This window comes from Danio rerio, chromosome 14 (genome assembly GCF_052040795.2).
Source record: "Danio rerio strain M-AB ecotype USA chromosome 14, GRCz13ab, whole genome shotgun sequence".
In the NCBI taxonomy this organism is placed as follows: domain Eukaryota; kingdom Metazoa; phylum Chordata; class Actinopteri; order Cypriniformes; family Danionidae; genus Danio; species Danio rerio.
Genome location: NC_141034.1, coordinates 12028004 through 12041495, shown reverse-complemented (window position 1 = coordinate 12041495; position 13492 = coordinate 12028004). Strand labels below are relative to the sequence as shown.

Below are 13492 nucleotides of genomic sequence, written 5' to 3'. Positions count from 1 at the left end.
GCTCCCACAGACAAGCCTGTTAGATGTAAATGTAATTATCAGCAAACACTTACATGTAGTTCCTTGCACAATATCATGCTTATCACCTCAAAGCAGTTTTACCATAGAGCATGGTTTGTACTATGAACTAATTATTTGTATACAGTGTTGAGGAATCCTATAATATGCATGCACTGTAAAAAATCCAGCTTTTTTGTAGGTTTAGCAAAAATCAGTAAAAATGTCTGTACCACTACATTTAACATGTTTACTTAACTTAAATCAAAATGTTCTTTATTAGGTTAAAAGGATTAGTTTTGTGAGCAAAATTTGCATCAAAAATCAAATGCTTAAACTATATTTCAGTGGGATGAACCATTTTCTGAGCTAGAATGAGCTGGAAGCTCATAATGGACTGATTACTATAAAGACACCTCATTCACACAGACTCTTTGCTGAGTCTTGTTTTTCATTGTGAAGGATTACATATCATTTTCCCCTGTTTGTCCAGCCTGATCTCACAAGGAAACGTAAGTAGGGGGGGTTGGTGCGGTGGATGGCGGAGGGGTGTCGCAGACTAAAGTGAGCATGGCAGGGGTGTCGTGGACGAAAGTGAAGAGGTTTGGGGAGTTGCAGATGAAAGTGAAAGTGAACAGCAGACGGGGATGAGGGCGGTTGAGGAGGGGGATCGGTAAAATGAGGTGCCGGAACAGATCCGGTGTGTTCCGGCACAAATTAATTCCTGAGTACACAAGAAAAACCACCCTCCTCCCCGTCCGCTGTTCACTTTCACTGTCATCTGCGACTCCCCAACCGTCTTCACTTTCGTCTACAACACCCGTTTTTTTTGTTTTTTTACTGGTTTAACATTTTTTACAGTGCGAGTACAACTGGCATTATAACTTATATCAGTAGCAATGTCGAGACGGCTGTGCACAGACTCAGAGGGCCAGGGGCTTAAGTGGAAAAACAGGGCCTTTCTCATGTTTAAAAAAAACTAAATTGTAAATATATTAACACAATTCTGACTTACCAGTTTATTTAAATTCCCTCACTCTCCCTCGATTGATACATGTTGTTTCAATTAAAAAAAAAAAAATCAACAAAATAATCAGTTCATAGTGACCTGGAGACCACAGTCTTCTTTAGCATTCATCCATTTTTGTCAGAACAGACAAACCGACAAGAAAAAGCAACAATAAACAAAACTAAGCCAGAATGTGCATTTATTCTACTGTATGCCATTAGACATAATTTTCTATGTCTTTACTAGTTTCTAAAGCTGCCTTTCCACTGCACACGACAAGCAACAGAACAGGAGTCATTAATTTTTCTAATGGAGAGTAGTCCAGGAGCTGCATAGAGTTCTGGTCATCTCTGAAAGTGGAAAATTATGATCTGATATGAGCTGCGGATCCATTGAAATACTTGAACTTCTGCTATTATGCTATTATGACCAACCGACCGATTGACCGAGAATTAGTAGTTTTTGTTATTTTTTTACAATTATTATTTTTTAATGCTGCCTTTACAATTATTCCAAATTTGTTGTTCTATATTATTCCTTCTTTTATTTTTAAATTATGTCCGTGAAATTCTAGTATTCATTGATTTATTTATACAAACCATGGTGAACGCACTGAGAGTAAAGGCTCTTGCTTTTGGACTGCTTTAAATTTTTGGACACCCCAAGAATTAGCCTCTCTACCATGGTGCATGACAAAACTGAAAATTCTGTTTAACTACTACTGTCGGGCTATATTCTGACAGTCGTATCATGTGCAGTTGAAAGGTGTCTCAGGTCATTAACTAATACCTGGGGAAATTCTGTGGTGGTATACTTTAATTATTTAGTTTTATCTGTAATGCCTTGTGTCAATAGTAATTACTTTAAAACCTGATTTGCATTGCAATGTGACAATTCTGACATATTCATCTAAATGTAAAGTGTCATTTACATATCGTTAACCTGTGTGCCCATGATATATTGCTAAACTAGCCCACGAGCCTTGAATGTTAACAAGAGAAATAAATTTGATTTGTCTTTTGGATAATTAAATGTAAATTTAAAGCTGTAAAACCACCACAAGACAAACACTACTAGATTAGTTTAACTTCACCTTCGCTTCTGCACTCCCTTTCTATAATAATTGTCTGTTACTCTGTGCTAGCCAGATTTAGCCAAACAAGAAAAGTAGGTAAATAGCAAATGCTGCTGCTGTGTCTCTAGATAATACTCAACCGGGTCTCAACATTGCCCGATCTGACCTTTTTTATTTTCTTAATTTGACAGAGAAATTTGTGTGCAAACTCAAGCACACACACACACACACACACTCTTTAATTAATATATTAATTTCAATATAATACATATATTTTTTAAAGGTTCATTTGTCTATGAAAGCTCAAATCTAGTTGAAACCCTACAAAAACAAATGTGTGTGTTTTGTCTATAGGCAGGTGGAGGACGTGGGACAAGATGAGGTAATTTTCTCTGGGGAGGAGCAGTTCACCCTCATCACAGAGAGCATGTCAATTACTTCTGCAGATGAGGAAAAGCTTCAACTCCTCAACAAAAACACTGAACTTCGTAGACTCAACAAAGAGGTAGAATAAATGGCATTTTTAATACTCAAAGTTCTTCTGATTTATAACCAGTGCTAGCTATAATACTTATAGATTGTAGTCTGTAATTATCCACAGCATAAAACATAAGGCATACAGTATGTTCATTCTGCTGTGGAAACCCCTGAACCCCTAAATCAGGGAGTAAGACAAAGGATAGTGAGTAAGTGTAATCTCTAATGGATTTCATTTAATAATTCAAAAATAAATGAATGAAATCTGAGCTGCCAGACATCTCTGGCAGGTCAGACAGGTCTCCTGGGAACCTATTCAGTGGCCATTTTTAGAACTCAGGTGGCGGCGGCCATTCTAGTGACTCAATCAGCAGAGGCTATTCTTGGGGCTCAGGTGGTGGTGACACAATTTTGGGACTCAGGTGTTCATTCTTGGAACTCAGTAATGTACCTTATAGCATATATTATATACAGTTAGGTCCATAAATATTGGGACGTCTACACATTTCTAACATTGTTGGCTATATACACCAACACAATGGATTTGTAATGAAACAAGCTAGATGCGATTTAAGTGCAGCTTTAGTTTGAGGGCATTTACATCCAATTCAGGTGAACACTGTAGGATTTACAATGGTTTGCATATGTACCTCCCACTTGTTAAGGGTCCAAAATGGGCAATTGGCTTCTAAGCTGTTCCCTGGCCAGGTGTGTGTTATTCCCTTATTATCCCAAATTACAACAAGCAGATAAAAGATCCAGAGTTCATTTTAAGTTTGCTATTTGCATTTGGAATCTGTTACTGTCAAATCTCAAGATGAGATCCAAAGAGCTGTCATAAGTAAAGCAAGCCATCATTAGGACAATAAAGCAAAACAAACTCATCAGAGATATAGCAAAACCATTAGGTATGGACAACACAACTGTTTGGAATATTCCTAAAAAGAAAGAACACACCAGTGAGCTTAGCAGCACCAAAAGACCTGGGGCCTCATGTATCAACGCTGCGTACGCACAAAAACTTTGCGTACGCCAGGTTTCACGCTCAGAATCGCTCACGTTTGGATTTACTAACAATGAACTGAACGTGGGAATGTGCGCAGCTTCACGGCAGCTTTCTGGCAGGCGTACGCACATTTTTTGTGCGTGTCTGTTTTATTTCCATTGGCGACTCCTAGAGACAGTTGTGTTAAATTCCTCTCTACAAAGTGTCTGAGCCTTGCAATGGCAGCTGTATAAGACAGGTTCAGCAGGTATATAAGGTTTCCATACCATACATTTGACCAGCTAAACATTAAAGCACAATTTGCAGCAGTCGCCTGTTTTCCCAATGTAATCTGAGCGATCTACCGCACGCACATTGCTATAAAGACACTATCTGAAGATGAATTTGCATGCGTGAATCAGAAACATTTCCATTCAATAAATGTGCAAATAAAATATAATGCTTATTGATATGAACTTGTTGATGATTCCTACTTGTCTTTCTCGTGATAAATAGTTGGCAAAATCTGATATGTAGCGGGGGAAAAAACAAGAAAGAGTTCATCAATTTATGATCAACAAGCGTCTTACGAGCGCGCCACTGAGACTGTTAAGCGTCCTGCAACATTTTACAGATATAAACCACACTATTTCTTTTTTTAATGCACTCAGTGCGATGTTCAGACCCAACTGTGTTGACCGCATCAGCTAAACTCTCCCACTCTATTTTTTTCTTTTGTTGTTAATTCCGGAGAACAAACTTGCAAATAACACCGCTTTTCTCCGGTCTGCCTCCGAAAGCAGCACCTCCAATTCACATTCTGTTCAAAGTTTCTCTTTTTGCTTGCTTTTGACATTGCTTTTTCGTTGGGTTTTGCCATTAGCATAGTCATTAGCATATTCATACGGGGGAGGAGGCAGGGAGGGGTTTTGTGCTCATGCATGTTGCGCTCAGTTTCACGTTCATTCAGATGTACAAAAGAATATGCGTGAGATTCGGCGTACGCAGTGTTTCATACATCTGAAATTTTTTCTGCGTACGCACATTTACAGCTTTGTACGTACGCAATGTTTTAGTAAGATTTCCACGCAAGTCTTCGTACATGAGGCCCCTGGAAGATCACAGAAACAACTTTGGTGGACGACCAAAGAATTCTTTCCCTGGAGAAGAAAACACCCTTCACAACAGTTGGTCAGATCAAGAACACTCACTAGGAGGTAGGTGTATGTGTGTCAGAGTCAGCAATGAAGAGAAGACTACACCAGAGTGAATGCAGAGTTTACCACAAGATGTAAACCATTGTTGAGCCTCAAAAAACAGGAAGGCCAAATTAGAGTTCTAAAAAAGATTCACCATGCTGGAACAACATCCTATAGACAGATGAAATCAAGATCAACTAGTACGAGAGTGATGGGAAAAGAAGTTTATGGAGAGGGAAAATAACTGCTTATGATCCTAAGCAGTGAAGCATGGTGGTAGTATTGACATGGTGTGGGCATGTATGGCTGTCAATGGAACTGGTTCTCTTGTAATTATTGATGATGTGACGCTGACAAAAGCAGCATAATGTTTTCTAAAGTGTTTCAGGCAATACTTTCTGCTCATATCAAGTCAAATGCTTCAGAACTTATTGGACAGTGCTGCACTGTGCACATAGAGAATAACTCAAAGCATACTGTAAAAGCTACCAAAGAGGTTTTGAAGGGAAAGAAGTGGAATGTTATACAATGGCCAAGTCAATCACCTGATCTAAATCCGATTGAGAATGTATTTCACTTGCTGAAGTCAAAACTGAAGGGAAAATGCCCCAAGAACAAGCAGGAACTGAAGATAGTTGCTGTAGAGACTTGGCAGAGCACCACCAGGAATGAAACGAAGCGCCTGTTGATGTCTATGCATTCCAGACTTAAGGCTGTAATTGTCTGCAAAGGATTTGCAAACAAGTATTAAAAAGTGAAAGTTTGATTATTATTCTTTCCAATTACTTTTGGTTCCTTAACAAGTGGGAGGCAAATGCAAACAGTATGCAAACAGTAATTTCTACAGCGTTCACCTGATTTGGATGTATCAGTATCAGTATGGTATCGTATCAGTGTTCCAATATTTATGGACATAACTCTATGTATATAAATGTATTGTGTATTGTCATACACCCAAAGCACTTTACAATTCTGTGAGAGGGAGATGTAGGAATTTGTGAGGGAATTTGGCCCTACCCCTTACAACCCTATACTTTACAAAAAGTGTGATGATCCATAGGATATTTAATAATCACAGAGAGACAGACCCTCAGTTTAACCTCTCGGCCAAAAAAAAAAAAGGTCCTCACTAACATTATAGTCTTCCCATTATAGTCTACTATACTGAGGCCCTCACAAACCACAGGTTGACTACACCCCTCCTAGGCTCATTATTGTTTTGTGTGTAAGATTTTGCTGTTTGTGAGGATCAAATATCCATACATTTACAGGAAGCAATCCTCCCTGTATGGACAATGGATTAGTAAAAGGGCCAAAAACAATGTGTAAATTGAGTCGGGGCATTTCTGTGTGGGGTATGCATGTTCTTTGTTAACTGGAGGTTCAAAAAGTAGTGTATTCTCAATCCTGGGATGTGGCAAAAAGGGCAACAGCCACATAAAACAAACAACAGAGTAAATGGTGGTTCTCTGGGCTGTGATTAATAAGGGACTAAGCTGAAGGAAATTAAAGTGTTGGGTTAGGGTGCACCAAATACAATGATCTCAATGTAATTATAATACAAATCAAAGGAAAGTCCCCAGATTTATATAAAACCCATTGTGTGTGTGTGTTTGTGTCAGCTGATGAAACTGAACGAGGAGTGGGATCATATCTACCACAGCACAAGTGTGGGCCTCCAGCAGCGTGTGGTGGCCCTTGAGGAGGAAAGCACAGCCCTCAAACAGCTCAACAGTCGACTGCTGCTTAAAGTAGAACACGAGCAGGTACTGTATGTGGGCAGAAACACACTCATGGCACATTAAGTGGGAGTTTAGCATCACTACGTCACTAGACAATATTGTTATAGTTCTTATATTCTTATGTTTCAGTTTACTATATTCTTCTATGTGATGCTGCTTTGACCCAATCTACACTGTAAAAGAACTATACAAATAAAGGTGAATTGGATTGAATTATAAAAATATGGTTATACGGTATTCAAGATTTGAAGTGGATCAAAAAGTTTTTCAAAATTGTTTTAAGACAAAAATGAGTGTTATTCAATAGATTTAGGTCAACTTTAATGAAAGATTTTGATCCACTTTAAATCCTTACTATTCTTTACTAATTATTACACTCGGTCAATGGCTCTGCAAACCCCACAATTTTTCATACAGTATCACCACATTATTAGTATTTATATTAAACCACTTTAAAAGTTGTAAACATTTTGTGAAGCTATTTCTATGTATTAAAAATCAATAAATTGAATATCTACATTTTTTTATAATATTATAAACATTACATCAAAAATAAATTTATATTAATATAAAGTTCTATAAAAATTGTTTTACTGACTAAAATGTTAAATGTTTGATGTTTGTTTGTTGTTTGTTTAGACTTTATTAATCACAATGGGGAATTCAAATCACAGCAGTGCTCCCTATATACAGTAAAATAAAATAAATTACATAAATATACTATAAATCTGTATATATAAATCTGCTTCAAAACAATGTGATTGTTAAATATAAATAAATGTAAAAGATAATTAGGAACATTTCTATAAGTAAATCAGATTTAAAAGTTAGAGTTTAACAGATGTTGAAAGCTGAATAACTTGGTGTCAAGTGCATAAACCCTGGTACTTTGAGAGATCGGAAAAGCAATATGTGTGATGAGTCATCTCCTGGCTGCTTTATTACATCAGGACCGCTGTTTATTTAAAGAAATCCAAAGGTCATAATAGGATGTTTGAAGTAATTAGTTCAGATGATGCTTGGTTGAGAGCCAGGAAAATTAGTCTCTTTTGTTGGCTGTGATTATTTGACAAAAAGAAAGTTCAAAATAGTACCATTTATTTATTTATTTATTTATAGATTATAAATGTCTTTACTTTTACTCACAAACCTTTTTTGTTTTTAAATGAAAGAATAAAGGATGAAAGATAAATAAAAGTAAATATACGTTTAATGGTACTTTAAATGGTACTGTATTGCAGTGTCAACTTAAATATTGTTTCGAACAAAAACAGTTTTGAACTGATACTAATAATAAGTTTTTTGTAAGCACCAGGTCTTCATATTATAATGATTTCTGAAGGATGATGTGACACAGGAATAACTTGAAATTTAAGCTTCATTTAATATGAAAACATGGCTCACGGCCACATTATTAGTTACACCTGTCCAACTGCTTGTTAAAGCAAATTTCTAATCAGCCAATCACATGGCAGCAACTCAATGCATTTAGGCATGTAGACATGGTCAAGATGATCTGCTGTAGTTCAAACCAAGCATCAGAATGGGGAAGAAAGGTTATTTAAGCAACTTTAAATTCAGCATGGTGGTTGTTGCCAGATGGGCTGGTCTGAGTATTTCAGAAACTGCTGATCTACTGGGATTTTCACGCAAAACCACCTTTAGGGTTTACAGAGAATGGCCAGACTGGTTCGAGCTGATAGAAGGGCAACCGTAACTCAAATAACCACTTGTTACAACCGAGGTATGCAGAAGAGCATCTCTGAATGCACAATATGTCAAACCTTGAGGCAGAGGGGTCACAGCAGCAGAAGACTACACCGGGTGCCACTCCTGTCAGCTAAGAACAGGAATCTGAGGCTACAATTTGCACAGACTCACCAAATTTGTACAATAGAAGATTGGAAAAACGTTACCTGGTCTGATGAGTCTCGATTTCTGCTGCGACATTCAGATGATAGAGTCAGAATTTAGCATCAACAACATGAAAGCATGGATCCATCTTGCCTTGTATCAACATTTCAGGCTGGTGGTGGTGGTTTAATGATGTGGGGATATTTTTTTTTTTGCACACTTTGGGCCCATTAGCACCAATTGAGCATCATGTCATCGCCACAGCCTACCTTAGTATTGTTGCTGACTATGTCCAACCCTTTATGAACACAGTGTACCCATCTTCTGATGGTTACTTCCAGCAAGATAACACACCATGTCATAAAGCGCAAATAATCTCAGATTTTTTTGAACATGACAGTGAGTTCATTGTACTCAAATTGCCTACATAGTCACCTTTGGGATTTGGTGAATGCAGATGCAAATTGCCGCAATAGAAACTGCAATCATTTAATAATGATACTATGATTGCTAGTGTTTTGTTTGCTGTAATGTAACACATTTTCATTATTTTTGTATGTGGCTATTTTGTTTTCTCATCACTATGATTTAGATACATATGGACACACTGACATCTGTGTGTTGTATTTGTGTTTGTAGAACAAGAGGGAATATTATGAACAAACACTGATGCAGGAACTGAAGAAGAATCAGCATCTCCAGCAATATATTCGATTGCTGGAGAGCCGATTGCACCAAACAGATTTTAATCAATGGACTAGAGGAACAAAGGTGAGCTTTAAAAACAAAGGTAAACGATTTATATTTTGATATGTGACTATGCTTTACATGAATGTTTTGACTTTTTTCTCCATTGGAAGATTCCAGATATCAGTGAAACCTCAGACTCTAAGCTGCTCCAGCAATCCTCTAAGCCGTCGATGGACGTTCGATCAACTGTGTCTTCGGGCACAAAATCAAGTCTCAAAATGGCTGGCACAGAAATGCAGATCAAGTCTGATTCCACGAGAGAGGTTCAGGATCTTAAAGAACAGCTGGAGGCACTGCGGTGTCAGGTTAATTGACAACATCATAACATTTAATAAAATTACCAAGAGACTTTTAAATAGGCGTACTTTCCTGTAAAGGCTGTTAGATATTACATTGTAGAATATAAATAAATATTCTTATACAATATTTCAAAGTTTTTATTAAAATATTGTTCATATACAAAAAAATGGTAAGAGGTTAAATTTAAAGAGGAAAAACATTGTATATATACATACATACATACATATATATATATATATATATATATATATATATATATATATATATATATATATATATATATATATATATAAATAAATTTACATGTATATATATATATATATATATATATATATATATATATATATATATATGTGTGTGTGTGTGTGTGTGTGTGTGTGTGTGTGTGTGTGTGTATGATACCTTAAAAGTACAACAAATGCCATATACATAAATGCATACAAGTATCAATCATCACTTTTTTATGTAGTATTTTATGTATATTATTTCAGTACTTATATTTTCATTTGTAATTTAGATTGAATGTGTGGATAGTGCAAAAAACAACAAGTTGCTTAAATCCTGTAATATTATATTAAGATGTTATTGACAATTTAAAGGTATTATTATGGGAATATAATACTTTTATAAGATAAAATATATAAATAACATTTTATTATAAGATAGTATTGACAATTTAAATAATATTCAAAAATATTCAAATATTATTATGTTTACTTGTTTAAAATCTGTAATGATTCCATTGAAAGCAAAAGTTTTAAAAGCTGAAGTTTGAACTTTTTTATTTAATTATACTATAGGACCTTTATCTTGTTTAAAACCTATAAACTATAAATTAAACATGAAAGAATGTAAAAGTTTACCTGATTAATATATACTTTATTATGAAAATTTTACAAGTGCAGTTAAAGTCAGAATTATTAGCCCCCCTTTGAATTGTTTTTTTCTTTTTTTTATGTTTCCCAAATTATGTTTAACAGAGCAAGGGAATTTTCACAGTATGTCTGATAATATTTTTTCTTCTGGAGAAAGTCTTATTTGTTTTATTTTGGCTAGAATATAAGCAGTTTTAATAAAAAAAAAATGTCAAGGTCAAAATTATTAGCCATTTTAAGCTATATATTTTTTCAATAATCTACAGAACAAACCATCATTATACAATAACTTGCCTAATTACCCTAACCTGCCTAGTTAAATTAATTAACCTAGTTAAGCTTTTTAATGTCACATTAAGCTATATTAAAGTGTCTTGAAATATATCTAGTAAAATATTTTTTACTGTCATCATGGGAAAGATAAAATAAACCAGTTATTAAAAATGAGTTATCAAAACTATTATGCGTAGAGATGTGCTGAAAAAAATATTCTCTCCATTAAACAGAAATTAGGTAAAAAAAAAAAAAAAAAAAAAAAGAGGCGCTAATAAATGAGGGGAGCTAATAATTCTGACTAACTTTATGATATAATGTAAAAAAATATGTTAAATTAATAAAAAGTGAATACAAATAAGTATAATAAAATAGGATTTAAACAAACATTTTATGTATGTATGCATGTATGTATGTAAGTAGGTGTGTATGTATGTATTTATTCTAATGCTTTTTTTTTTTTGTAAAACTACCCAGACAGTTGTATTTGATTGCTGTCATAAAAAGCTTCATAGAACTATAGTTTACAACAAACAAGCAGTAGTTATATTGCCAAACCTCATTTAAATTGTAAAATCTTAGTTGATTTTTACTATTTTTTTCCACAGACTAAAATCTATGAGGCTGATTATAAAACTGAGCAGAAGGACCACGAGCGTATGCTTCAGGAGAATAAGAGACTGCGGCGCAGAGAGGGAGAGATGCGGCAGCAGATGCTGCTATTGCAGGAACAGGTGAGCGCTGAACTGCACTCTACTTCAACCAAAAAGATACACTGTCTGTTTTGGAGTTATACCGCTGGGTGGCACACGTTACTAGATTATAACTTTTCTGTCTGTTGTGAATGTCTTCCACTGGGTGGCGCAGGTTACTAGATTATCTTTATTCTGTCTGTTATAAACATCTTCCACTGGGTGGCACAAGTTACTAGTTAATAGCTATTTTCTGTTTGTAGAGTCCAAAAGTTCACTTAGTTAATAAGGGGGAAATACAATTCCAACTTGTTACAGTAAGGATATTATGAATTATTTACAAAAATGAATCTGCTTTATGAAAGCAAGTAAAGTTGTGAAGTGAAGTTGTATATAATTTGACAGATTTATGTTGCACTGTTCCTCCATAGTCCAAAGACATGCTGTATAGGTGAATTGACTAAGCTAAATTGGCCGTAGTGTGTGAAAGAGTGTGTATGGGTGTTTCCCAGGGTTGTGGCTGGAAAGGCATCCATCCGCTGTTTATAACATATGCTGGATAAGCTAGCAGTTCATTCTGCTGCTGTGACCTCAGATTAATAAAGGCACTAGGCCAAAAAGAATATGAATGGAAGAATATGTTTGTTATGATAAGACATAATTCGGACGTGATACAATTTTTTAAAATTTGTATCGCTTTTAAATTTGTCCAAATTATTTTCAGTGATCTCAACTTGAGGGCCTGCCTGGCAACCCAGTACCCATAAAGTGAGCAAAGGGAACTGTTACACAAAACTGGCACCCCAAATGCTACCCGAACCCACAATCCCTGGCTTAGGTCGCCATCTTAAAAAGGAACAGACGTCATCCATAATAAAAGTACTTCATGAGAATGCTGAACTTGCTGTGCAATCACTCAAATACAGTTTTATTTACTCTTCACTTTCATCAGCGATGTCACACTCCCCAAAAAAACCCCCCACAAAACCAACCACAACCCCCCCTCTCTTAACTTTCAATGCATATTCAAAAACGTTGGAAATGTACAGGGAACATGATCGTTACTTAATATTAAAATATTCTTTCATTTTCCTTCATCTTAGTCTCTTATTTATCAGGGGTTGCCACAGCAAAATGAGCCGCCATATTAGAACATTTTTGGCATAAAACAAAATCTCATAATTTTACCCATAAAATATATTCTTCACTTTTTCCCACATAAGTTATGTTACAGCCTTGTTCCAAAATGGATTGAATTAATTTATTTTATAAAAATTCTATACACAATACCCCGTATTGACAATATCCCATAATGACAATAACCCATAATGACAAGATCTCTGCAGAGAATAGGATTATGTATATATATAGGTCTGGGCTCTGGCTGGGCCACACAAGGTCATTCACCGAGATGTTGTGAAGCCACTCTATTGATATTTCAGTGGTGTGCTCTGGGTCATTGTCCTGCTGGAACATGAACAGTCAACTCGGTCTGAGGTCAAGAGCTCTCTGAAGCAGGTTTTCATTCAGGATGTCTCTGTACATTGCTGCATTCATCTTTCCCTCTATCCTGACTTATTTTCCAGTTCCTGCTGCTGAAAAACATTCCTACAGCATGACGCTTCCACCATGCTACACTTTAGGGATGGTTTTAGCCTAGTAATAAGCGGTGCCTGGTTTTCTCCAAACGTAATGCCTGGCATTCACTCCAAAGAGTTCAATTTTAGTCTCATCAGGCCTGAGAATTTTGTTACTTATGGTCTAAGAGTCCATCAGATGCCTTTTGGCAAATTCCAGGTGAAGAGTGGCTTCCGTCTGGCCAGTCTACCATACAGGTCCATCTGTAAGGTTCTCCTCTCTCTATAGAAGAACGCTGGAGCTCAGACAGAGTGACCATCGGGTAATTGATCACCTCCCTGACTAAGGCCCCTCTCCCGAGATCACTCAGCTTAGATGGCTGACCAGCTCTTGGAAGAGCTTGATAGTTCCAAACATCTTTCACTTATGAATGATGGAGGCCACTGTGCTCATTGAAACTTTCAGAGCAGCAGAAATTTTTCTGTAACCTTCGCCACCCTTGTGCCTCAAGACAATCATCTCTCTGTGGACTACAGACAATTCCTTTGTCTTCATGCTTGGTTTGAGCTTTGACATGCACTGTCAACCCTGGCATCTTATATAGAAAGGTGTGTGCCTTTTCAAATCATGTCCAATCAACTGATTTTACCACAGGTGAACTCCAATTAAGCTGAAACATCTCAAGA

General features: G+C 36.1%; 1 protein-coding gene and 1 long non-coding RNA gene across 4 annotated transcripts in view; one reads left to right on the top strand and one right to left on the bottom strand.

The window, feature by feature from the left end:
• LOC147840776 (uncharacterized) overlaps nt 1-13492 on the bottom strand; it is a 1215461-nt gene that overhangs the window by 295689 nt on the left and 906280 nt on the right. The gene's annotated exons all lie outside the window — the stretch shown is intronic.
• The window catches only part of si:ch211-153b23.7, a 66492-nt gene that overhangs the window by 51412 nt on the left and 1588 nt on the right, over nt 1-13492 (top strand). For both annotated transcript variants that reach the window (XM_087281176.1, XM_087281175.1), the window contains 5 exons: nt 2436-2586; nt 6365-6508; nt 8978-9109; nt 9199-9393; nt 11145-11270. In XM_087281176.1, the coding sequence (XP_087137302.1) occupies nt 2436-2586; nt 6365-6508; nt 8978-9109; nt 9199-9393; nt 11145-11270 (748 nt within the window). The remainder of the gene's footprint in view (nt 1-2435; nt 2587-6364; nt 6509-8977; nt 9110-9198; nt 9394-11144; nt 11271-13492) is intronic.